The following is a 24,045-nucleotide window of genomic DNA, read 5'->3' as shown; positions in this document are numbered from 1 at the left end:
GTAAGCTGTATCTAATGTTCTTTTAGCGCGTCTAAGTAGTGTTGTGGGGAATGCATTAGTGTAGGAAGGGTGGTTTAGTAGGGTCTTGGCAAAAGTAAGCAACTCAGGTGTGTGAGCAACTTGCCTATAAAGTACGTTAATTATAATTTTAGAGCTACTAATATAAGAAGTGTTCTTAAGGGAGTATAAAAGGTTATTACTGTAAACAACATAGGATATTTAATGTGCTTAGAGCTTTAGAGTCTTCTAGATCTAAAGTACCTGTGATTTGTCTTGCTACGGTGTGTGTCTCGCGTCGCAGTGACTGACGTTAGTTGTTTAATATTCTTTACGCCGACTCCAGGAGAGCGGCTTATTCGGCTTCTCAAAGACACCTCAGTCTCCTAGGGTGCACACCGACCAAAGACGGCTTTACATACCATTGTAATCTTCAGTGATCGGTAAGCAACATTACCAGTCCATTAGCCAGCGAGTATAGACTGTGTGGTAGCCGTAACAAGTGAGATTATGCGTCGACGCAACCCTAGTCGGTAGCTGAAACTACAATGCCCGACGCCAATCAAGATCCGTACGGACGATATACTGGTATCAAAACTTATGTAATAACCTTGGCGAAGTGATGTGGTCAGCAGCTTGTGGCTGTGCGTCAGCCTTCTCATAATAGGATAGGATCACCAGAGTCATTGAGAAAACTGCTGACATGTGCATTAGGTTTTCTCCGAGAGATTTCGCAGCGGAGCCCCGCTCCAAGCTTCCTTCCAAAACAGTGGCACGCAGGACAACCCCGCGTACTCAAATACACTCGTTCAATAATCTCTCCACTCGCAACCTTCGTGAAATTGTCCCATATGCCCCCTAACAATACCCACAATGCGACTGCCGACCTCAAACAGGAGACCTCAGTCGCCCGCTTAGACCTCCGCGATGCAACCCCAAAAGATCCTACAGCACCCCAAGAACCACAAACAACTCAGGAATCACAAGCGGCCAAAGAATCTTATGCCGACTACATCAAGAATCTGCCACCGCCATTCTGGGCGACCAAGACACCACAGACGAGAGCAGCGAGCGACGAGACAAGAGCAGCGAGCGACGAGGCGATCGCGGCCAGAATCAACGCTGTATGTGCGCCAGTGACAGCCGAGCAGCGCGAAGAAGATGAGCGTCTAAAAGCTATGTCCTGGCTCGAGCGGTGGCGTGACCGCAAGGCGAGACAAAAGGCTAAAGAGAAGAATAAAGACCCCGATTTAAGACCTGTAGAAAGGGGGAGCCGAGCACAGCTGAATGTCTTTGGTGTTAATATTAGGGAGAAGCAGGGGAAGCGGTAACGTGTCTACACAAGAAATGTGCTGTAAATTACATAGGACATTACACAACTACAGAAGAAAACAACAGCTATAGTATGCTCGTATCTCTGTGCCGCAATTGTGACGAGCATGTTTTACTCTCGATTGCCGACAAAGTCATCAACCGCATAATTTGCACCTACTCCCGCGGTAATTCCCTAGAAATTTTGTTAGGAAGTACTATCTTTCCCGATTCACGTCTGCTGGTATGGCGTCTTTTCTGCTGCAAACTTGTAACAATAAATATTGTAATTACCTTATTAATATCTTTTTCAAAGGAAGTACTGTTGGTCCTGCGTCTTAACTAGCATCGACCTTCGGCCGCGTGCACGATGATGGAGAGTTGACCGAGAAACCTCGCCATAACCTGCAAGAAAGCGAAAGATGAGGGGAACACCTGGAGGGACTCCTTTTGCTAAGATCTAACTTGCCTTGTCTATGTCTATCGAGTTGCTGTTGTGAGTTGTACAGAGGATTGACAGATGTAGCAGGGCTTCCCACTGCGGCACGACAAAGGACACATTGAACAAGGGCGGCAGTAGGGATAAGAGCCACAGTTATTTTTAGAGAGTATGCTATATTGGGTATAGACGTGGCGTGGAATGGATTAGATAATTATTGCAATGTATCGTAAAATGCAACTAAATTGACCGTTTCTAGAAGAGCACCGAGAAACTCTTAGAAAGTGTTTCTCTGGCCGATTATCGCAAGACGTTTAGAATACAATCTTTACTGCTTAAACCTTCTACTCCGACCACCGAACGATGAATCAACGCTTTGCAGACCTTGGAATAGAGGGTAAAGAAGCAGACTAGGTTCTAGAAGCCGTTACAAGGTCATCGATATCTTAAGCAACAGCGGGAGATTCATGGCTATAATGCAGGGATATAAAAAATATATGCTATTCGATCGGTCAAGATTGGTGACTGATTAGTCTTAAAAGATACCTAAAGTGCTGCAAAAGAGCGACTTTGAGGTAGTAGGGCGTGACAAAGAGGTCACAATTGTACGCAGGGCGTCAAAGGAGCTCTCCCTAGTATAGGTTTGAAAACAGCTCGATTGACTAGCAAGCGATTGCCGGGCTCATAACTGTGAAGCTAGGAGGAGCACCTGAGGCATGAGGAACTGGATTGATTGCTAATGGAGGGCAACTACGGGTTTATATAGTACTAGATGAACCCATTATGTGACTTAAGGCCACCAATAGCTCTTGGCTGCAGCAGGTGGCGTGGCTGGGCAGCAGTAGGTCAAAGGAGTGTAGGTGGCAGGAACAATAGAGAGCTAGAGCATGGAGAGCTCCGTAACTGCAAACACTAAAACTCTACCATCCACTGTCGAGCATTGTAGCGGCATAGTTACCAGATAATTTTGGAGAGATAGTGGTTCCTGAAATGTGGAGGGTTGTCGGGAGAGAAGGGTGGATAAGGCCATGATACCAAGGAATTCTGAGATTGTCGTGTTGAAATTGGTGTGGTGTGACGGTGATCGGGGTTTTTATTATTAACAATTGATTCAGACACAAATGCTAGGTGATCGATGGAACTCGTTATCGTTTGCCTAACTGGGAAAGTTCACTTCCGAGCTTGCAGGCCCGATCAAAAAGTCGTAGCGAAACCACCCCCTCCATGTCAACGAGCAAAAAAGCGGTTTCGGACAAATCCTCAGGCGGGCCCTTGAAACTCATTGATATCCGAATATCCATAAACCGTGGCTGTTGCTCTAGTACGAGGGTCTTCTTGACAGGATCCTAGGGCTCTTTCATGACGCCTGACTTGAGGATATCCCTAGGGCTATGCTGCTGTATTCATTTCAGAGGTATTTGTTAAGTTTTATGAGCAAGTCTACCAGATATGTAGCAAGGACATATAAGAAAGACGAAACCATATATCTTGGTGACTGTCATCTAGATGCTTCTGGTGTCGTAGGTATCCTATGTCTTGACACTCAAACATCCATGGCAGCATGAATTTCTCTCCCCAATAAAACTTCATCATGACGTAATTGGCAGAGAGGGGGTTGTCGGGTTGCATGCCTTCTAGGATCGTATCTTTGATGTGAGTGAAAGTCATTTGCAACATCTTCCAATCTGCTCCAGCTTGAGAATTGCCCTCGATAACGTCGACTTGGACCTCGTCAGCGATTTTGCTAGCACCTAGTTCATATAAGCAGCCGCGGAAACTAGAACATCGTGGTGTAGTTCGCATTAGCGTGAAGACCATAACCATCGATGACCCACTTGCGAACCATCCCGAATCCCATCAATTTCTTCGAATCGAGAGCAGAACCAGAAGTACACAGCGATAGTGACCAGAAAGATTGGGACCAAGTATTGATTCGCCTGGACATGCCGAATCCAGGTCTTAGGGAACGTGGGGACGAACCCGCACAGAATTTTGCATTCCATGCTGAGATGTTGGAGGGTGACAACGCGAAATGGGAAAGTGGACAGGAGATCGGGAAACCGTCGATGTTTGGAGGGGTCTATAGAGTTGAGGCTTTCATCAGCGTTGGCCAGGCTCTTCGACATACTCTCTCGCCTGTCCACCTTTATAGAGGGCAAGTTAAGTAATTATCGACCGTTCACGCTTGGCTGGTGTATTAAGCCCGACCGGACTCTCCACCTCCAAACACCCACAGAGGTCATCAGCCTCTCCCTGTTCTCACAAGCCTATTGACTGGCAGTAATTGATGACCACTTCAACAGGGAGTGTCGTGACTGCGACTCCTGCCCCAAAGGTTTCCGGCTCAAGAATTTGCTTGTGGGAGAGAGACGGCGCGCCTTCTGCATTGGTGACAAGCTTTCATCCCATATGCTCAGGGTATGTCTCTGGTAGGCACCTCTCCTCTTCACACTGAGAAGCTGAAGTCTATTGGTAGGTACAACGGTATGTACGAATTCCGCGGGTCCATATATTCCTGACTTAAGAGCAGGAGTGACGTCGTCGATGCAGCTTGTGCTCTAGGGTCTCCTATGGCCTGCACTAGTTGCAACATCTTGGCGGCAGTGCGGATGGTTGGAAAGTATGCAATTTTCTTAGATGTTGGTTTGATAGAGGAGAAGAGGGTCTATCTTTGAGAGCCAGGAATTAGGCAATCAAAGTAACCTTGGGAGGCTAGAATTACGGAAGCGTGTGGTTGCCGGGATGCATACATTGCAGTTGCCTACGTTCGAGGGTTGCCCTCCCCTGTCACCCATAGAGACGGTGTCAATGCAACCCCTAGACCTTCACCTAATCTGTTACCACCTCGCCGCCGGGGCCCTCTCGAATGTGGTCAGTGAGATGGACCTCATGTGTGCTATTGCGCAACTGGTCGGCGCAGTGGTCCAACGCATGCGAGAACGCAGCACGCCAAAAGCAGGGTTAGCGGGAGTGTCTTTAATGTGGTTAGGGGAAGCGGGGTAAATCTTGCACAGTGGGATGGACGGCGTGGCATAGAGAATATGAGTTCGGATGTAGTTGCCCGTCGGACCGGTCGATTGTCTTGCTGCTGGTGTTAGAATTGTGATGGGAGGAGAGTGTGCGAAGGGTATCAGGTAGGACTTCCAATCGTGTACTTGTATGCTGGGAAGGTGCTGGAGTATATAGCTGAAGGAGTTGGGTGAGTGGTGGGTGGATCAAGACATGCTCGTAGAGAGGTCGAACGGCAGTAAATGAGGAAAATAGATGTTGGAAAGATTACCAGGACGTACGATCTGGACAAGCTTCACCTGCTGTCTACTTTGAATAAGCTAGCCAAGGCGATAAAAGTGAGAGGGAAGGCTATGGCAAGGTTGCCTACCATGTAAGAAAGTCAACTACAAGCCCAGAAACACTCAAGAGCAGTGGGGTGGAGATCTGAAGATATCAAGAGTAAAGAGTGAGAGAGGCAGAAAAGGAAGAAAAGGAGTGTGAAGGATATCTTGAAGAGCAAGCTGACTGCGAAGAAAGAGCTGTGGAGAAAATTGCTCCTTCTACCACGCGAGTTCAACCTCAGGACAGGCGATGTAGGGAGAAAAAGCGGTCAGGGAGGGTATGAGGACGACCTCATGTTTCCGATCTCGACTGGCAATGTCCGCCAGGGTACCCGGTTCAACTGAAGTGGCGAGAATCCAGACATTTTTTGTTATCCCGCTCTTTTAATAATGCAACATTATCATACATATTTCCATCCCAGGGTATCAAATGCATTGCCCCTCTCTCAAGCTCACTACCAACCCGAAACCACTATCATCACTTTTTGTCTTTATGTTCATGCTCCCCGCCGCCTTTCTTCTCCCTAATTGACACCACCAACTCCGTCTCCAACCCCCTTATCTCATCTACAATAACATTAGCCCACATCCACAAACCGCGTATATTTCTACCGCACTCACTCACCTTCCAAGTTCTTCTTCGTCTCCAGACTCTCCAATTTCAACCACGACCAATATATCACCTGATATGTGAACAATGCGCCAAGAAAAGTTTTCAGAATTGGGGAGCCGAAGGATTTGTAGAACGTGCCCTGCCAACCATATGTCAGTCGTGTGCCTGCCTTTCCATGGGTGTAAAGTTTGAGGGGAAGTCGGTAGTTCGGGGGGCTGGAGTGAGTTTGAGGGGACAACGTACCGCACGGGAAGGCTGCCGTGGCTCTGTTGGGGAATGGCTTGCTTGTGGTTGTGGATGTTGCGACGAAGAGTGCGGTGGCGTCGAATATGTTCTTCTCGACGTCATTGCCATTGATATCCGTCTCGGGTTCGATAACAGTGGTCGTATACTTGCAGCCATGATGCGCGTCATCCTGCCTTCCTTCTCTGTGTTGTCGTGTCCGTCTTGTCTCAGGCACCAGCAAATCTCCCTGTCTGCCTGCCTTTTCCTCAGTCCACCTGCGCTTCTTGTGAAGTATCCTCAGAAAGCGCTCGCAACTCCTCGAAAAAAGGTGTGACTCCCAATTGTACGTGCAACGTGTCTCCAAACCCAAAGCCCTCTTATAAAAGCAGTCTCTTTCACCAGATTCGAGTTTTCAGATTCTATAAGTTAAGTGAGCAGGGTCACGGCACGGCACCTCCGCTCCGAGGCTCCTCCGCATTGGTTTCTTAGTCCGTGCGCAATTAGCAGCTCTGTTCCGAACACCTTGCATCACTTCAACGTTCCCCAAGAACTCTGGTTCCGGTTCGTTTCCTTCCTTCTCCACACACACGCACTCAGCACGACACCGGGATTTCCATACCGCGCCCTCGCCAGCCACCGAGTGAACCCAATTCGCTTGTTCTCTCGGACGATCACGCAGCGCATACCCGCATTCATTCCATCTATCTAGCCTCCCTCCTAGAGCCAACACACACCCACCCCTACAATGGTACATTCCTCCAATAACTACCCACCTCCCCACCTCCCACCCTCTCCTCCACTCCCTTTACCATGACTCCCCGCTTTCATCCCCCCAAACACCACTCCCAACTCCCTGTCCCTCGATTCTAACCCTCCCCTCCGCCACAGGCACAAACACCCCAACAGCGCGCCGCCAACGCGAAATTCGCCCGCCGCGAAGAAGCCAAGATGGGAAAGCCCGTGAGCACCACGAAGCGCGCTACAGACCAGAAAGCGCCGATTAGTAAAGGTTGGATAGGTACGCCTGAACCGCTTCCCCCTTTATTCCCCGGGGTTTGGAGTTTGGGGGGTTTAAAGTGCGGGGCTAGAAGGCTAATTTGATGAATAGTGGTCCTCGCATTTGTACTTTGTGGTGGCTTGATCTTCGAGCTTCTGCGGCTGTTCTTCTAGACATTCTAAGACATTCTAGAGACATCCATGTCTACACTCGACACTCGATAGCTCTCGGGCCGTTCCGACATCAATCCTACTTCTCGCGTGCGACTCGGCAAATTGGACATGGGATTGTTCGGACTGGCATGGGATGCGATGGATAGACAAGAAATGAGATGAGGAGATGTGTGAGATACTTTGCGGTCCTGGCGATGGAGCATGTATGGGTCGATATATAGTAGAAGGCCAGGGAGATATTTTGTATGTTTAGTATCACATCATATCTGCATGTGCTAGGAAAAGGACCGGCGTTCATGGCGGGTGGGTTTCATGGGATACCAGACACACTCAATGTAAAGCTGCTTTTCTTCATCCATTGGATCCGTCGACAGTGACGTTCGTATTTTCGCTGGGGACAGTATCGTTAATATCTTTGTCTATCAGGGGAATCATTACAGATAATACTTTCGCTTGAGAGTCAGACCTCGGCAGCGATCCAATTCCCCAACCCGAGGCAGCCCCTCGAACATCCATTTTCGTGTTGTTTCGAAAAGGAGCCCGACCTAAATCTCACTCATCCAAAACAACCAGCCTCTTCTTCTTCTTCTTTTTCTTGACCACACCTTCCGCAATCGTATCCTCATCCTTATCCCCCAGACCCCCTTCCACACCACCCCTCTCCCCCTCCCCCTCCCCCTCCCCCTCGCCCTTGACCTTCTTCTTCTTTTTCTTCTTCTTTACTACTGTTCCTTCTCCCCCTTCCCCCTCGCCTCCCCGATTACCCTGTGCATCCCCCATCCCACCTCCATCTTCCATGTCCTCACCACCCACCCTCCTAACAGTCTTCTTCTTTTTCTTCCTCACAACCACCTCCCCCCTCGCCTCCAGCCTCTCGCTCGCCCGCTGCATCTCCAATCTCAATTTCTCCACCTCCATTAATGCTTTCTTTATCTCTGCATCCTCTTGTTGCTTCCTTTCGACTTCCAGCCTCGAAATTTGGCGATGAGAGGTGCTGTCGTCATCGGTGTCGTTGAGAGACAGCAATCCGAGGGCGGAGGAGTCGACTTGGAGGAGGGATTTCTTAGCCTTAGATAAGGGTGGCGGGACGATGTCATCTCTCGAGGTGTCAGTGGCAGAAGTGGCTTGGTCGTCCATCTCTGGACCCAGTGTCTCATCCCCAATAATCTCAACTCTTTTCTTCATCTTCCTCGGACTCCTTGCTCTCCCCATCCCCAACCCCCCTCCCCCTCCAATCCCTCCCTGCATCCCCTCCAGCTCGACCCCTAAATCCATAATCGGAATAGCATCAATATCCAACTCCTCACCCCCCGCTCTCACAATCCTCCCAAGCGGCGTAACAGCTCCACTCCCCTGCCCTTGCCCCAAACCCCCAAGTTTCTCAGCATCGATGTAGAAAGGATCGTCTTTATACCGCTCTCTCCGTTCCTGTTTCCGGCGCGCGATGATATCAGGATCGAGGTATTCTTCTTCTACCGCGGCGTTTTGGTAGCTCGAGTGCGATTGCGATTGTTCCTTAGCAGTTGCGAGGGCATTTGCGCTAGCATCGAGGCGCTCAGCCGCCGTGAGAGTTGCGGTATCATATGACGCTGATGTTGAGCTTGGGGGTTCACTATACGCAGCCCACACCCCATCCCCTTCCTCCTCCTCCCCGTCCCCTTCCCCCCACACCTCCACCTCCGCCTGTGTCAGCAGGCTTGCTAAATGCGGATTTATCGGCGCATCTAGATCCAACCCTTCCGGCACCGGCACCTTCCTCTGTGCACCAGGTGCCACAGGATTCAAGTCCGCACCAATAAAGAGCGCAGGAATCGCTTGCGTTAGCAGCAGCGGAGGGTCTACGAACTCAGAAGAGCTTGAGGATTCGGGGTTGGAGGTAGGTGTGCCAGCCGCAGCTTCGGCAGCCAAACGCAAGAGTTCCAAGAACTCGACCGCACGTTCCTGGACCTCGAGATCCGGATGCATAGATAGTGGGGCTAGGAAGTGGATGATGCGTGACATGAGCAACGTGATTAGTGTTTTGCGTTCTGGGGTCCAAGAAATTTGCTCGTTGCCGCTGAGACTCGCAAATACTTTCGGTATAGCCTGGATATACACGGCAAGTATCCTCGCCGGGAGTTGCACACTCGTTGGATGCAGAAGAGACGTCATGACCACCTCCGGACGCGTGAGAAGGGTAGCGTATTCCCCGACCAGCCAACCCGCGTATTCGAGCACGGATTGTCCGCCGTTGCCGGAGGCGGGGAACATATGGTCTCGGCGGTCGATGGCGATGAGGGATTGTGCAGCTTCGACGGCTTCAGAACGCACGCTTCGCACGCGGATGGCCACGTTTTGGAGTTCGCGACCAATGCCGCGGCCGACGTCGGAGGAGTGGGCATCGTCATCGTTTGAGTCGACTGTAGATGTGGTTTTGGTGGCTGGGGAGACTCGGACGAGCTGGACTAGAACGTCTATGTACCACTCGAAGTCGGTGATGTTAGCGTAGGTATCGCGAGAACATATTTCGAGTGTCCTGCGTATGACACTGACGCGGTAATCTTCGGGAAGAGGCGGTGGCTGGTTCGATGTCTGCTCCGCAGCTCGCAACGATTCTTCCGCATCCGAGTCGTCTGATTCGGCGTATGGAACAACACCAGCAGCTGGTCCCCGATCGTTGGCAGGATCGTCCGACGACGATGCCACAGGCGCATTCCGCAACTGGCGCATGAGTCGCCCAACAATTGCAGTCAGATTATCAGCATTCACCATGTCCACTACTAGATCTAGCGCGCACATGCGTATCGAAATATCCGCATCATCGATGCACTCGAGAATGACATCTTGCTGCTGAGACACGAGATGTGGATGCGATCGCACGATCTTGTCGAAGGCAAGCAGGGCGACATATTTTACTGCAATGGAATAAGAAATTTGAAATAGTCAATGTTACGAAGCTTAGCTTACAGTTCGCATCGCCTTCTATCATCATGCCCCTGAGCTTGCCGACGCATAGTCTGGCCACCTCTTCCCCTTCTGCTGTGTCCTCGACAGCGGCCAGGATACCACCTTGGATGATGCCGTTGATGCACTCGTACAGCAATGACATGGCTGACGTTTCTCGAATAATTCTGGTTAGAGGTGGAAGGAGTTTCTTGATCAGTCGAGGCTCGAGGGGAGTCAAGGTAGCAAACTGCAGCAGTGATCAGCCATGGGCTGCTCCTCCGACATGCCCAAAACTTACAAGCTTGATGAGCTTAATCGCCATCCAATTATTTCCGCCCTCGACTAACAAATCAAAGAGCCTAGGCGCCAACGGCAGAAAGTCCTGCGGCCTCCTCCACCCCAGCTCACAGACCACATTCACGATAGCAGCCGTCACACTGGGGTCCTCGCCATCATCCAGCAACCTCTCTTTAATCTTCGGCCAGGCAGGCCGCAAGGTCTCCGGATACACCAGCGCGAGCCTATACAGCGTCACGACCGTCTTCTTCCGAATCACGGCATGGCTGTGCGTCAGCCTCGGCAGCAAATCACCCAGGATCGAATTTGCCATACTCGGGTTCACAACATGCGGGATGGCACCCAGCGGCAAACTAATAACCGTAGGCGTAGGACTCGTAATATCCTTCTTGAGCTGGTTCTCGGCCAACATCAGCACCTCGGTGTCCCTCCTAAAGCTCTGGACCGCAGCCAAATACCCGGTCCTCTTGTGCCGGTACTTTGGGCTAGACATGACCTCCAGCACATTGAACGAGGCCCAGGACATGTCATGCCCGAACATCTCGAGGTAGGTGAGTTTCATGAGCGCCGTAGATTTGAGGTCCATGTCGTTTGTGCGGATTTCCTGGCGACATTCTTTGATTGACGAGGCGATGTATTCTTTCTCGGTGCCTTTGTGGTTGCGCAGGCCGCGGATGAGGTCGTAGAGGGATTTCTCGAACCTGGAAGTGTTAGAATGAAGCCTTGGGTAGGGGTTGCAGATGAGCTTGGGCTTGGAGGGACATGACTACATTTTGGGGGCAGCTCAGACCGTCTCCCAGAGCTGGTTACGGGGGGGTGTGGGCAGTCGAGGAGGGGCAGGTGGGCGGTATCGCGCAAAGCCAGCGGACGTCATCACCGGACGTGGTATAACATGAAGCGAGCAGGGGGGTGAGAATCGTTCAGCTTCTCTGATATTCTCCCATCCCCCAGGATGCAGTGAAAAGGACGCGGTGAAAAGGACGTGAGGAAGTGAAAGAGATTCGTCGGAGTGGGTGGATGTGAATGTTGGCGTGCTCCAGCAGATGCGGCTGCGGGCCGGAGCAACCACCAAGAGCCGCAGTGCCGCCGAAAGAAGCTTGGACTGCCCTTTAGGGTTGTAATTCGCGCCTCACCAGCACCCGTCCACTCATTGAATCTGCATATACCCCGGCAATCCCCCTCCTCTTCTCCCTCTATCTCAACCTCTCCATATTCACAATGGCGCAGGCAAATCTACTGACCCCGCCGTCCACAATCTCCCCCAGCACCGCCCTGGCCCTCTCGCAAAAGGCCCCCCCAATCCTCTCCTCCACGCCCATATCCTCGCTGCCCTGGCCGCTCTCCCTCCTCTTCTCCCGCGAATCCCCCGAAACATGGACCATCCACGAGAACCTCTTCTTTGCCGCCCTCCGCACCGGCGACGACAAATCCGCACGCCAAATCCTGACCCGCCTCACTACCCGCTTCGGCGACACCAACGAACGCATCATCGCTCTCCGCGGCATCTACGAAGAAGCGCTCGCCAAGAACCCTGGCGAGCTCGAGAAGGTGTTTCAAAGCTATGAGAAGATCCTCAAGGAGGACCCGACGAATTTCAGCATTAGGAAGAGAAGGGTGGCGGTTCTGAAGAGTCTGGGGCGGACGGCGGATGCCGTGACGGCCTTGACGGTGCTGCTTGAGAATAGCCCGACGGATGCGGAGGCGTGGGCTGAGTTGGGCGATTTGTATGCACAGCAGGGGGCGTGGGCGCAGGCGGTCTATTGTTTGGAGGAGGTGTTGCTTGTTACGCCAAACGCGTGGAGTGTGAGTACTGTCCAGCCAACCGAAAACCTTCTTCCATTACATCCAAATAGTTGAAGCTTCACAATCCCGAGGCTGACACACCATCTCTCTAGGCACACGCCCAAATAGCGACCCTCCACTACCTCACCGTCCCCTCAACCCTCACCACCTTATCCCACAGCCTCCGGCACTTCGGCCGCGCCATCGAACTCAACGACTCCTACCTGCGCGGCTTCTACGGCCTCAAACTCGTCACTAAGAAAATCATCCCGCTCCTCTCCTCACCAGAGTCCAAGCGCAACCACAATACCGATGACGACGACAGCCCGCCCCTCAAACTCGAAACCGTCAAGAAGCTCGAAGAACTCGCGACCAGCAAACTCGCTGAGATCGTGCGGCAGTACGCGTCGGGGAAGAAGGGGTGGACGGGGTATGATGAGGCTGAGGTGATTGCGGCGAGGGAGTTGCTGGATCGCGACGGGAAGGTGGAGAGGTAGGGAGATATATAGTGAAAGTTGAGCGTAGAGAGGGGCTTAATGTGAGGTGGAATTGAGCAGGAAGAGCCAATATACCCGTCTTCACCTCCATTCTTGCAAAGACATCGATGTCGACAGTACTACAGTGTGCTCTTACCGAACCTAAGACGCTATTGTACCCTCAGACCCTCGCCCAGCTCCTTCCCACTTCTAGATCTCTAGGTCTACCACTTGGAATTATATCCACTACCCTAAAAATATCAGACCAACCTTCCACCGACCAACATCCCACCCACCAGCCACCCAATCCCATCCAGCTACCAATGCAACCCATTCCGAAGCACAAAAAAGCAACCCGCCCGGCGCTTCCAACGAGGCGTAGTACTGTACGATTGGGCGATTTTGAGGCCTGTACGGGTGAGATTTTGTGTACGTTCGTACGACAGGGAGGAGGAGGGGTAGGTATACGTATTGTAACTGTTACAGCTCACGTGATCTGTACAAGTAGTACAATTTGATTAAAGTACGCTGTACTCTTGTTAAAATAGCTTAGATTATACGTCTCTAGAGATGCATGATTAAGATCTAAAAGCATGGTGCTTACTATCTTGCGCTGTACCTAGTTCTTCTAGAGTTAAATAGCCTTAATTGTTAGGCACTGTACAACTAGCTGCGCTAAAACACTTCATGTACTCGCAACTAGTAGCTAGCAGAGTAAGGAAATCAAAGCCAAAGTTAACCCTACGCTCCCTTAGAAGGTCCTGAACAATACAGTTATAGCTTTCTACCACCTTCGCAGCGCCCCAAGAGCCTTGCTCATGACACTAACAGCAGAGCCAGAGGCAGACTACCCTGCCATACTCTTCTAGGAGCGGTAAATCTGCGGCATAAGCCTGCTGCCCTTCTACTCCTCTAGAATCGCCATACAAACCTCATAGAAGGGTAATACAATCCGTACTACGTACTGTACCTGGGACATCATTAACGTCCGGTGCGGCTCACGAACTCAGCACGTTCGTATTAAACGTGACCATTACGGTTCACTTTATACGGACCGTAGTACGACCCGTTGGAAGCCCTGAACTCGCCTCACCCAAGACAATGCACCAAACCTTCCACACTCTTCCCCTCTTCTTACAGACCTACAAGTCTGTCCTTAAACCCCTATGACAGTTCCTATCTGCATGACAACTCCAAGACGTGTTCCCCCATAGCTACAAGCAGAAGCCGCGTCCCTTGGAAAGCAGTAGCCTAATTTAGGGGGTGGGAAGGGGAGAGAGGGGGGGGAATAAATTATTTTTTTCTCTTTCTTGTGTGGATTTCTTTCTCTACCTTATTAGCTACCCGCGTTGCTCCTTCCCTTGCTGCCCTGCTTTCTTTCCTCTTTGCTGCTGTTTCTAAGCTCGAGCACCAACGCTCTTGCACGCCTGGCACTTGGAAGCACACGCAGACAATAAGATACTGATATATTAATACTTAACTACTTATCATGTGTGCGTTCTTCTCTCTTACTTCCTTACACCTCCCTCTACCCCCCTGCCCCTGTCCTAAACCCAGAAAACGCCCTGTTGCTTTTCTACGTTTCTAAAATCCAAGCCCGAATGGCTAGACATAAGTATCCTCAGCATAGGAGCTACGCACACATTTCAATAGCAGGAAAAGGGGTGTATACAAAGGCTTGAAGAGAATGTATTATAATTACAAATTTTAATTTCTGTTTTCCATCTCTCAAAAGAAGAATCGCCAGCCATTATGCATGCACCAGCCTAAAAACCCGCCCAAAGTCTAGACCCACTCTCCAGCCATAAAAACCCGGTAGAAAACGCCTATTACAATGCCACCATTAAACCACTAGCACTCACGACTGTCCGGATGACTGTCCGGCTACCACCTAACACCTGACCTAGTGAATCATTCCCCCTTCGACCTCTAGCCCCATTCCCATTCCAATGCCCTCCCCCTCACCCTTCTTTCCCCCGGCAAACCTCTCCTTCCTCTTTGCCAACGAATCCCAGTCATCCTCATCCTCATCCTCAGCTCCAGCTTTCTCCTGACCACCTGGTTTCTTCAAAATCCCCTTGACCTTAACCGGTGCACTAGTTGACTCCCGCTGCAGGAATAGCGATGGCTGGTCCGCGATAGCGGAGGGAGTGGAATACTGGTTGATATTGGGATTGTTGTTGCTGGGGGTGACAGTAGCGCCACCAGAAGCCTGGCCCTGCAGTGTCTGGCTGCTTACGCTTGACACGGCATCCAGATGGCCTAAGCTGGGTGTGGAGCTGAGGTACATGCTGTTGGTATTCGCGGCTGTATTGACGGTGCGGTACCTAGCAGACAGACCAATGTTAGAGCGTTCCGACGGAGCTATGGAAGGAGTGTACCCCGTGTTGTTGGCCCCTCCGTGATGCATTGGGGGTGCTTGCATGTACATGGACATATGCTGCATCTGGGACGACGGGATGCCCCCCTGACCCATGCCCCCCATAGACGGCGACGCCTGATGCTGGAACTGATTGGGTCCTCCGGCGGCGATTGGAGTTGGGGTTGAGTAAGGACGAGGTTGGAACTGCGGGCCTCCGGCGGAGCTGGACAAAACCGACATCGGACGCTGGTTGCTTCCACCGGGCGCGAGGAAGCCTTGGGAGAGGTTGGCTTGTTGGTACATGGGATTGGCGCCAGGTGTGGATGGACCTTGACCCGGGGATACGGATTGGGGAGGGAGCATGCCCATTTGCTGCTGCTGCTGCTGCTGCTGCTGCTGCTGCTGCATGTTCATTTGTGCAAGCTGCATTTGCTGCATTTGGATTATGTGCTGCATCTGTATTAGCTCTTGCTGCTGCATTTGTGCAGGGAAGCCCATTTGGTTCATGCCATTCATCATCGGCATCATGGGCTGTCCCATCCCCATCATTCCCCCGCCCATGCCGTTCATGCCATTCATCATCGGCATTTGGGACATTCGTTGCGGGTTGAATGGTTGGTTCATAGCATTCATTTGGGAGCTAAGAGCACCGGTGAACGGTCCTCCCTGTTTAGGTGTCTTGCTGGTTGCCCCTCCGGTGTACTTCGGCTTGGACATGTCACGTAGCTGGATCTGGTCCACCAAAGACGTAAATTGTTGCTGAGGTTGTTCCGGATATCCCATCAACGGCATTGACAGTGGCATTCCAGTTGGCTCGCCATAGATGGATGCTGTCCCTCGGTTGAAGCTCATGGACTCTCGGTTGAAGCCCATAGACTCTCGGTTTGTCGGCCTCACTAGTCCACCTCCAATGACGGACGCATACGGATCATCGGGAAGATTCCGAGCGAATGGAGGCCTATACCCATGAGAAGCGCGATTGCTCACCGCACCAGCCGATGCGGGCCGATCTGGAAGCGTTGGCGTTGACGAGCGAATATATGAGGGAGCCGCATTTGGTGGGGGCACTGGGGGTTTGCTGCGACTGGGGAAACCATGCGCTTGGAGGATAGCGAGTGGGACGTCTTCGTCCTCCCACTCACCCGCTTGAAGCGAGGTCTCGGACGGAAAGCCCATGGACGGGGTTCCAGCACGGCTAGCCGGTCTATTTGGGTCGGAAGGCACTGCCGTGGAACGTCGCAAGTGCTCACGGGCCATCTGCATCTGCTGTCGCTTCCGCCGAGCTAGCTCCTCTTGCTCCCTCTTCTGAATGGCCTCCTCTTCATCATCGTAGTCCTCACTATCTGAGCTGTCCTCAACCGGCTGTGCCATCTGGGTTTCCTGCTGTGCTCGAAACTCAGCCTGGGTTAAGACCCGCCGCCCTGGCTCGCCCGGTGGTGGTGGAGGTGGTGGAGGGACGTTCTCTTTGTGCACCGGAGCGGCCGGCTTCGTCACCAGGGCATCCTTGACCGTGGATGGTGTGAACAGGTTGTCGTCCTCATCTTCGGACAAGGTAGTAGCTGCTGGACGGAGGGCCGCCTTTGGGGTGGTGTTGTTGGAGGTGGAGCGGGATGAGAGTGGTGTTTGCAGCGACGTTGCCGATGACGAGATCGAGGTGGAGTGCTGTTCCGGTGAGCTCTCCTGCGCGGCGGACTTCCTCGCCATAAACGATCGACGCACTAGATTGGCATCCGCGTCCTCGAACGAACTCGACACCCTAAGGTCTGGGCTCTGAGAGGCGATAGGTGCATACTGTGCATTTTTAGAATACCCCGTGTACTGCGTGTACTTGTGCGGCGGGACTGGTGGCGGTGAGTTGTCTTCTGTCGGCGAGGACATGAGATTGTCGTCAGAACCTCGACTGTCCCACGACTTTGGTGGCGGGTCGACCTCTAAAGTCGGGTTGATCTTGAGGGGCTCCGCCTGGAAGGCGCGCTTTCCTGCGAGAAGGGAGCGGCCCGTAGAATTATCATTAGTATGGTCTGGCGAGCTCTTCCTGTCAACGCTGCTGAACATATCATCACCAAAGTCAAGACCCGAACCTAACCCAAAGTCGCCAAAGTCGGCATCCAGCTTCGGCGGCATGGCCGTGCTCGCATAACTGGACGTTGTCATGGCACGAGATCGGCTCGCAGATGTGGAGGAGTCGTTGTAATTTGGGAAGCCGGAGTTAGTGTTGGACTCGGCCGTCTTCGGTTTCGCTGAACCAGGAAGCGCTTTTCTCATGCCACTCATCGAGAAAGTATGTGGCGAGCTGTTGTGCTGGGGGGCATGGGGTCGAGGAGGGAGGTTGGCAAACATGTTATCGTTAGGATCGTTGTCGAGGGACGACGGCAGGGTAGACGTAGAGCCGGAGTGGCCTACATTGTAAGGGCGTGACGCTGAAAATTGGGTCCCACTGCTGGACTTACTATCGCTGTCGCAAAGTTTAGCCAAGACTGCCATGATCGGTTAGCACATGGCATACATACCGTTTGGAGGATGAGGGAGAATCATCATCGAATGACTGGTTCCGTGCTTTGTTACCAGAGGTGCCAAAGCCGCCGAACCTGCCAAACTTCATGTGCTTCTCGACCTTGCGAAGGGCAGCCTCCTGCTTGGCCTTCTCGACTTCCTTCTGGCTCAAGACCCGAAAGCCGCCGCTGGAGCCAGGCGTCTCGGTGGGAGGTGTCGGGTCTTGTGGGGAGGTGGACTCTATGTCTTCGATCGCATTGCCGGACGACTTTCGTCGGCCCATAATGTTGCCCAGGAATGGCTTGCCCATGATGGCGGGAAGGGTGAATGCAAGACTGGAGAGGTTGTCGGAGGGCCCTCGGGCAGGGCCGGGGTCGAGCTACGGAAAGGAGACTAGTAGTTCATGCGTTGAGGTGGAGGGGTGGTGGGGATTGTTGACAAAACGAGTGTCAGGGTGAAGGTGGCTGCGCGTCTGGCTTTGGTCGCGGTCAATGAGGAAGGGTGAGGAAGGAGGGCCGTTCGGGGAGGCGTCTGCCAGTGGGGTCAATTAGCAGCGGCTCGAATGTACATGTCGCGGGCAGCCCTGGCCGACGTAGCGGGAGGAACTGGAAGCGTGGAGGAAGAGAGCGGGGAAGAGGGAGAGTGTGGGTGTGGTGAGGCGGAGCGTTGGAGCACTGGGGGTCGTTGCTGTTCAAGCCACGGAGGGTAGACAGACGTCAGACCTATCTGTTCGTCTGGCGGTGTGCTTGACGCGCCCAGGGCTCTCACAACAGCGACAGCAGCTTCAGAGAGACAATTGCAGCCCCTGAGAAGCTCTGCCGGCCCACGGCATCCCGCCTCGACGACGGCCCTTGGGACTATGTGTCCAGATTTTCTCCGGCGCGGCGGGTTGCCGCGTCCGTAGGGGGGGGTTCAGGGCAGCGACTTACCAGACACAAGAGGCACGCAGCGATGCAGCACAAGCCCAGCGACCGTGGTACTAACGAGAGACTCGAGCGCGGGCGGCGAAGAGGGGTTCGCGAGGATGGCTAGAGTGCTGCCAGAGGATGAGGCGTGGAGAGGGAGGAAGTTGTGGAGCACGGGCAAAAAGTTGATGTTCTCGCGGAATGGGATTAAGGAGTTTGCCGTCCGATGATGTTCGCTGTGAGCTCGCCAACACCCGCGTGCAAAGATCTACCAATGAAGTAATAATATCACGCCTTTGTATGGCCCTCGGCCCGTCGCTTGATAGGGAGTGGTCGCAGCCTGTGATGTCGTGTGTATTCTGGAATTGCACCAGCCTTGAAGTCTGGACGTGCTCGGCGGGCGTTGCTTTTCGCCACGAGCAGCAGCAATAAGATGATAATATAGGAGGCTGCAAAAAGGATCTGACGGTGCCTCTTGACGCATGCATTCGGCGCACCGTAGATCTAGCTCCAGCGCCAGCTCACTGCTGCAAAAACGGCTTGGCTGAGTTAAAGAAAAGTTACCCTCTGAAGGGCCAATGTGGTGGGAGCATCGCCGGAAACGCCACCCTGCTGAGCCATGCCGTCCGGGGACTCCTAAACATAGGCCTTTCCAACCTCTCTCATCGAGGCCTGCTGCCCGCTAACAAGAAGTTGCTGATCGAGGCTTTGTTCTCTCTCAGCGCAACACGGCGCCCACAACGAGACGGCAACGCGTGAGCTCACAGCACCACGAGCACGACTCCGCCTGCGCCTCCCACACACCGCATGTTCACATCCTCTGCTGGCAGGTGTGATTAAGACAGATGAGGGAGCTCGGAGAAGGGCCGACATGAAGACGGCGTGGACGACCATCTCCTTAACAGCGGGCCCCAGCCTTGCATCCTCTCGGGGTTTAGCGGCTCTGTGTCTCCCTAACATCGCGGCCATCGTGCGTGCTTGACTGGCTAGAAACTGACCTAACGCCCGCAATGAACCGTAACTAGGGTCGTTAATGCAGAACGGGCCTGGTAGGGGCACACCGAACCCGCATCCAGACAGGCTGCTCCCGTGAGCGTCCGCTCCAGGGGAATCGCTCAAGCTGGCAGCATTTCGGTAACGACACCAGCCACCGATGCGGACCAGAGCCGCCCCGGCTTCTTTCGATCAATATTTCACTAGCAATCCGCAACCCACACAATCGGCGGCATGCCGCGAGACTGGAGCATACGAACGAAAGTTTTTCCGGAGACTACCACCCGCTCTTCATGCAGTCACCACGACATCGTCAGGCCGCCCTCGAGCAGCCGAGCCATAGATCGCAATCGCCTCCACCCAAACAACCAGTGGCCGCCAACGTACCCGGCACGATTCAGCACAGACCCTCTTACCCGCCACAGACGTCGAGAAACTCCTGGAGGCTGCAGCTTCGAGTGGCGTCAGAGGCTCGCCTCAGCAACCTCGTTGCTGGGGCTGGGAAAAACACACAGCTCTTCGCAAGCGACCAAAGACGACAACTTCGATAATCTCGCCTTCAAGCCACACACTAAGATACGCGAGCAATTGGCCAACGAGGCTCTGAAGAAATCACAAGGCTCGCGAAGGGTTGTCGGCATCCATTCTAGCAGGAAATAAGAACGCGGACGCCGTCTTCGCAGCTCAGGTACATTCGCTTCCTGCTTTGCTTCTTTCGGCTAACGTGTCTTAAAAGGTTTCAAGTGTGATCTCTTTTTTCCTTTCGTCGAATTCGCTCTCTCCGATGCGCTGTCAGGTTGTCGAGTGCCGACTGTTCGCATGCTGCCGTTTCCGGCGTTACTGGCTGGCTCCCCACGATTCCCCTTCATCCAGCCAACGTTCCACAAACATTGCACTGCACCACAACACATGACGCCGTCTTCGTTAGCCCTCTCTCCCCTCAATTTCTACCCCTCTTGTCCCTTTGCTCCAACCTCCTCTTCAAACCTCCTTCTCTTCCAAATCCCGAACGCGTAATCTTCCTCAGCTTTCCGCGTAATCAATCCATCACATGTCTTTTCACGTGCTTCCAACATTCTTCCCAACTCTGGAACCATTACGTCTACACACCTGTCATCCATACTTCTTTCTGTCAGATTTTTGAAACACCATCGTGGGGAACCTCCCCACTAAAGTCACACCTCGCTTCGTCTCGACGCCCGAGCTGCTTCTGCTCAGACCCTGTCTGGCCTAACGAAACTGTACACAAGCTTTCCATTGGTTCTTAAACAAAGCATCTTTGAAGAGTGTCCATCGTGGTGGAGCCTTCGTTCGGAATCCCGAGGGTCGTTGTTTGAGGACTCTACAGTTTGTGAGCTGCAGTGCTACACCACCCGTTGTGGCACTCTGTGCATTGTCGTCGAAAATTTCCCTCGAAGCCTAATACCCAATCAAGGCACCCTTCTATTCATGCATCGACCTCGTTCTTCCTTCGGGTTCGTTCATCTCATCTTAGTTAGTCGCTCTTCGCCGTCGCTTCAACATTCCTCGCACCCCCTGAAATGCTGACTAACTACCTGCTTCTTTCGCGCGAAGTCCCATCCCTTGCCTGTTTTAACGTCAAATTTTTGCAATTCTCATCATTTCCAGACTTTTTGAGATGTCTTTTTCTCTCCATCTGCCTATGCGTGTGCCCTTGCTCGCTTCCGCAATATTAGTTCACTGCCATCTTCTTTTTCCTCCCTCAATCCATCCATCCAAACAATGCGCGCTTCGCTTCTGTCGTCGGCATTGCCAAAGTTGGTTATTCTCGCTACTGTGTGCCTTCTTTCAGTTTCAGGAGTCTGATCTCTTAGTTTTCGCTGTTGCTATTCGCGGTGCTCTTGTCGTTTTCTCAAAGGTGGGCCGCTTCCCGCATCCCAACGCATCGTATTGCATGGTACCCTATGCGTTATCTCCAATATTGCGGCCTACTTAGTATCAAGTGTTGTCAATTTTCCGGCCGTTCCCTAAACTTTCCGAGCCAACTTCTCGCAAAGCATTCACGTGATGAGTCTGAAGCCTTCGTTTCAAAAAGCCTGCCGATGGGCTTTCGCTGCGCTGCGTTGTGTTCTGCATGCTTTCGTTATTTGCTCCAAAGTTCAATCGTGTCTCATCTCTCATTTCGCTGCTCTCGCTTTCCAAGTCAATGCCTATCTTTTCGGCCTCCATATTGCATCTGCTTGTATCTCGAGCTCAACATATCCTTTCTCCATCGGCCCTTCGTCGATGCGATCACCGGTTTGTTCGTTTCCCCGCTTCTTTCTTCCTGCATGCATGAATGGCGTCAGAATCCGACGAGGGGATGAAGTGAGTGCTGACGGTTACCGCCATTCTGATGTTGATCTGCTTTTCTGAGAGCAAGTCAGTCATTCCACACACAACCCATAGCCTATTTGCTTTAGATTTTCGATCGGTTGCAGCTAAGGGAGGGGAACGAAAGAAATCCTTGAGTTTTGAATTAGTCGTGTTGAGTTGAGTGAGAACAGTCAGTAAGCAGACATAAGGCGACTTAGATGAAGGAAGGCTCCGACCATTCCAGGACCATGGACAAATCAGTTCCAAATAGATTGCCGTTAGGCTTGGACACTTACCTGATGAATCGATCGCACGACTTGACATCGATGATCTTGTTGACAAGAAGGAATCTTTCAGCAGAGCTTGCTCGCTGGCTGTCGACTGCGGATCTGGTATTGGTACATATATTTCTCGTTCATGAATTAAGAAGTCGACTGATCTTGGCACCGTTCTGTTCCATGGATTTGAGCGTGTATTCGGACGAGGAGACCTCGACTCTCATCACCGCCTCTGGAAATCTTGCCCGCTCCATGGTTATGTCGATAAGGCCCAGTCAATTCATCCACCAATCCCATCATTCCCTAAGAAATGAAAAGAAAGGAATATGAAGGAAAAGATAATGAAATCCTAGATCTTTTACTCTCCATTCCTTCCCACTCCCATGAAATTTTAGTTCTCGGTCTGTCGACATCCATCAATACCATCTTCACTAATATCTCCCACTCAAGGCACCAACTCCTCGAGCTCTCAATGCCGGTTCCAATCGACCAATTATAGCCAAAGATCCCACCCATCGCGGTGTCGTACAATTCTTTAAGTCATTCGACCCGCCATAATTGGACAGTTGTCTGACGAGATTGCCACGTTTATTGTACCACCCAGTGCAGAAAGATAGAACACCGAGATGAGAGAGAGTCATGAGGGACAATCGTAAGATAGGTGCGTCGGAGGGGCGCTCCGATGGCAGAATCGAGCGTCTTAGCATTAGCGTTATCGTTCCTCTATCTCTCTCTTCTCTCTTCTTTGCTTCGCTCGGCTCGGCTCGAGATATCCAACGGAGGGGTGCGAGTTCTTGCTCCATTTTCATCTCTAGTAATAATCACGAACTCTCGACTCCTTCTCCTCCTCTTCGGGTGTCCTTTCTCTCGGCATACTATCTTAGTCAGGATCTTCGACCGCTGGTTGGCTAGTTAGCATCAATTTAGGGTTCTTTCTGTACTGGCAGCTGCTCGAGGTATCCCACCCGTCGGCTTCTGGCAGAGCCTCGTCGGGGAGAAGGGGAGCGTCTTCACCTGGAGCATCGTCGCGCTTGTCGCCTTCCTTGAGGGGTAAAGTTGATGCGCCGCATCTTCTGCCTTGTGTCTTCGCTGCTCTGCCCTGCTGTATTTGTGTCGGAAACGAAAGGACGAGCTAGATCCACCTTCATCGAAACCCTGGACAGGCAGCCGTCGCGCCCCAGCGGCCCTAACGCGCGATGAACTACCGTCACGGAGAGTATCGGACTTCCTCCAGATTCTGTGACTATGTTTCCCCAATTTATGAAAGCGGCAATGAAAGAGCCCAAGGCCGTCCGAAGAAGCACTAAAATTAGGCACCACCAACAGAGCGCAAGGATAGCATTTGAAGGTGCCAAAGCAAACACGCAGAAGACTAGGCTCTACGTCAATCTTGTGGTGCGGCGGCCACGAAACTTTACTGATGGCTCCAACTTTTCCATAAAAGTTTGAGAGGTCAAGAAGTCGAGAAGTTGGGCCCTACGTGTAATTAAACTGTGGCCTCCCAGATCACCTTTGTCAGTACCAGATGCCACAATGAGGGGTCATGTTGAGTTTAGGAGAAAAAGCCATTCCTCGTGATGATGCTTTTAATGGCTACCCACCATCCTAGGGTTGAGGCCGGTGTCATATCCCGCCATCAGCCAACCTTCCTAGTTGTGCTTTAGGATCCACGTCTTATCCAGGCACTCCTTCATGACGTGTCGCATACTGCGTCGCCAACAAAGACACTATCCATGTTGGTCACACGGTTGTGACACGTGGGACTGCTGTTGCAGTCTGGCAAAAGCGAGCGGTCCAGTATTGGCCCTGCTTTAGTCGAGCATTGATTTTCTGAGGTTATCAAGGACACAATCCTCAAGAAAGCCATCGGCCGGTTATTGCACAACGTTGATATCTACCACGTTGGATCCATGCGCAAGCCATTTCTTAATTTTTTGGCTTCACGGGTACTTCAATGCCCTGCTGGTCCTTGGGTCTTTCTATTTTCTTTCTCTCAAGTAAGCGTTGAAGCCATACTAGGGTCGTGTCCCTGGGCTTCTGCTTTCCGAGGCTCTTGTTCTCGCTTCTTGTGGGCATTGCTCTTCTTGTTGTCCCCTGAGCGCTACATGAATAGCCCTGACCTACTAACCTG

General features: G+C 52.2%; 7 protein-coding genes across 7 annotated transcripts; 4 read left to right on the top strand and 3 right to left on the bottom strand.

The window, feature by feature from the left end:
- Positions 1-743: 743 nt before the first annotated feature.
- On the top strand, positions 744-1,392 carry BDR25DRAFT_301236 (uncharacterized protein). The gene has a single exon (XM_033689532.1). It carries the CDS (start codon positions 849-851, stop codon positions 1,326-1,328), a length of 480 nt encoding a protein of 159 aa, XP_033551361.1. The 5' UTR covers positions 744-848; the 3' UTR covers positions 1,329-1,392.
- Positions 1,393-3,573: 2,181 nt separating this feature from the next.
- On the top strand, positions 3,574-4,750 carry BDR25DRAFT_310998 (uncharacterized protein; the record flags this gene model as incomplete). Its single annotated transcript, XM_033691202.1, has 3 exons — positions 3,574-3,911; positions 4,051-4,165; positions 4,400-4,750. The coding sequence occupies 3 exons, from the start codon at positions 3,574-3,576 to the stop codon at positions 4,748-4,750; spliced, it is 804 nt and encodes a 267-aa protein (XP_033551360.1).
- Positions 4,751-5,557: 807 nt separating this feature from the next.
- Positions 5,558-6,094, bottom strand: BDR25DRAFT_310997 (uncharacterized protein; the record flags this gene model as incomplete). The annotated part of the gene is made up of 3 exons (XM_033691201.1): positions 5,558-5,646; positions 5,705-5,831; positions 5,936-6,094. 3 exons carry the CDS (start codon positions 6,092-6,094, stop codon positions 5,558-5,560), a joined length of 375 nt encoding a protein of 124 aa, XP_033551359.1.
- A 114-nt stretch (positions 6,095-6,208) lies between these two features.
- Positions 6,209-7,441, top strand: BDR25DRAFT_301235 (uncharacterized protein). The gene is made up of 3 exons (XM_033689531.1): positions 6,209-6,665; positions 6,806-6,935; positions 7,026-7,441. Exons 1-3 carry the CDS (start codon positions 6,663-6,665, stop codon positions 7,085-7,087), a joined length of 195 nt encoding a protein of 64 aa, XP_033551358.1. The 5' UTR covers positions 6,209-6,662; the 3' UTR covers positions 7,088-7,441.
- On the bottom strand, positions 7,440-11,333 carry BDR25DRAFT_279832 (Adaptor protein complex AP-3 delta subunit). Its single transcript, XM_033687778.1, has 4 exons — positions 11,080-11,333; positions 10,311-11,010; positions 10,034-10,259; positions 7,440-9,981 (listed from the first exon to the last, which is right to left on the bottom strand). Coding segments are annotated over exons 1-4 (3,270 nt in total). The 5' UTR covers positions 11,082-11,333; the 3' UTR covers positions 7,440-7,639.
- Positions 11,334-11,441: 108 nt separating this feature from the next.
- Positions 11,442-12,962, top strand: BDR25DRAFT_340328 (TPR-like protein). The gene is made up of 2 exons (XM_033693494.1): positions 11,442-12,112; positions 12,205-12,962. The coding sequence occupies exons 1-2, from the start codon at positions 11,528-11,530 to the stop codon at positions 12,586-12,588; spliced, it is 969 nt and encodes a 322-aa protein (XP_033551356.1). The 5' UTR covers positions 11,442-11,527; the 3' UTR covers positions 12,589-12,962.
- Positions 12,963-14,470: 1,508 nt separating this feature from the next.
- Positions 14,471-17,732, bottom strand: BDR25DRAFT_310994 (uncharacterized protein; the record flags this gene model as incomplete). Its single annotated transcript, XM_033691200.1, has 3 exons — positions 14,471-17,349; positions 17,380-17,384; positions 17,440-17,732. The coding sequence occupies 3 exons, from the start codon at positions 17,730-17,732 to the stop codon at positions 14,471-14,473; spliced, it is 3,177 nt and encodes a 1,058-aa protein (XP_033551355.1).
- Between the last annotated feature and the right edge of the window lie 6,313 nt (positions 17,733-24,045).

The sequence above is a fragment of the Lindgomyces ingoldianus genome, assembly GCF_010093535.1.
Source record: "Lindgomyces ingoldianus strain ATCC 200398 unplaced genomic scaffold BDR25scaffold_6, whole genome shotgun sequence".
NCBI lineage: Eukaryota > Fungi > Ascomycota > Dothideomycetes > Pleosporales > Lindgomycetaceae > Lindgomyces > Lindgomyces ingoldianus.
This window is presented reverse-complemented; position numbering and strand designations above follow the sequence as displayed.

Excerpts from the sequence above, each read along its gene's own strand:
- BDR25DRAFT_301235 (XM_033689531.1), top strand. Across the intron at positions 6,936-7,025 it reads GATTAGTAAAGGTTGGATAG|TGGTCCTCGCATTTGTACTT; the intron begins GTACGCCTGAAC and ends TTTGATGAATAG.
- BDR25DRAFT_301236 (XM_033689532.1), top strand. The coding sequence starts at position 849 with ATGCCCCCTAACAATACCCACAATGCGACTGCCGACCTCAAACAGGAG.
- BDR25DRAFT_279832 (XM_033687778.1), bottom strand. Across the intron at positions 10,260-10,310 it reads CGATTAAGCTCATCAAGCTT|TTTGCTACCTTGACTCCCCT; the intron begins GTAAGTTTTGGG and ends TCACTGCTGCAG. Across the intron at positions 9,982-10,033 it reads GATAGAAGGCGATGCGAACT|TAAAATATGTCGCCCTGCTT; the intron begins GTAAGCTAAGCT and ends ATTCCATTGCAG.
- BDR25DRAFT_340328 (XM_033693494.1), top strand. The coding sequence starts at position 11,528 with ATGGCGCAGGCAAATCTACTGACCCCGCCGTCCACAATCTCCCCCAGC. Across the intron at positions 12,113-12,204 it reads TTACGCCAAACGCGTGGAGT|GCACACGCCCAAATAGCGAC; the intron begins GTGAGTACTGTC and ends CCATCTCTCTAG.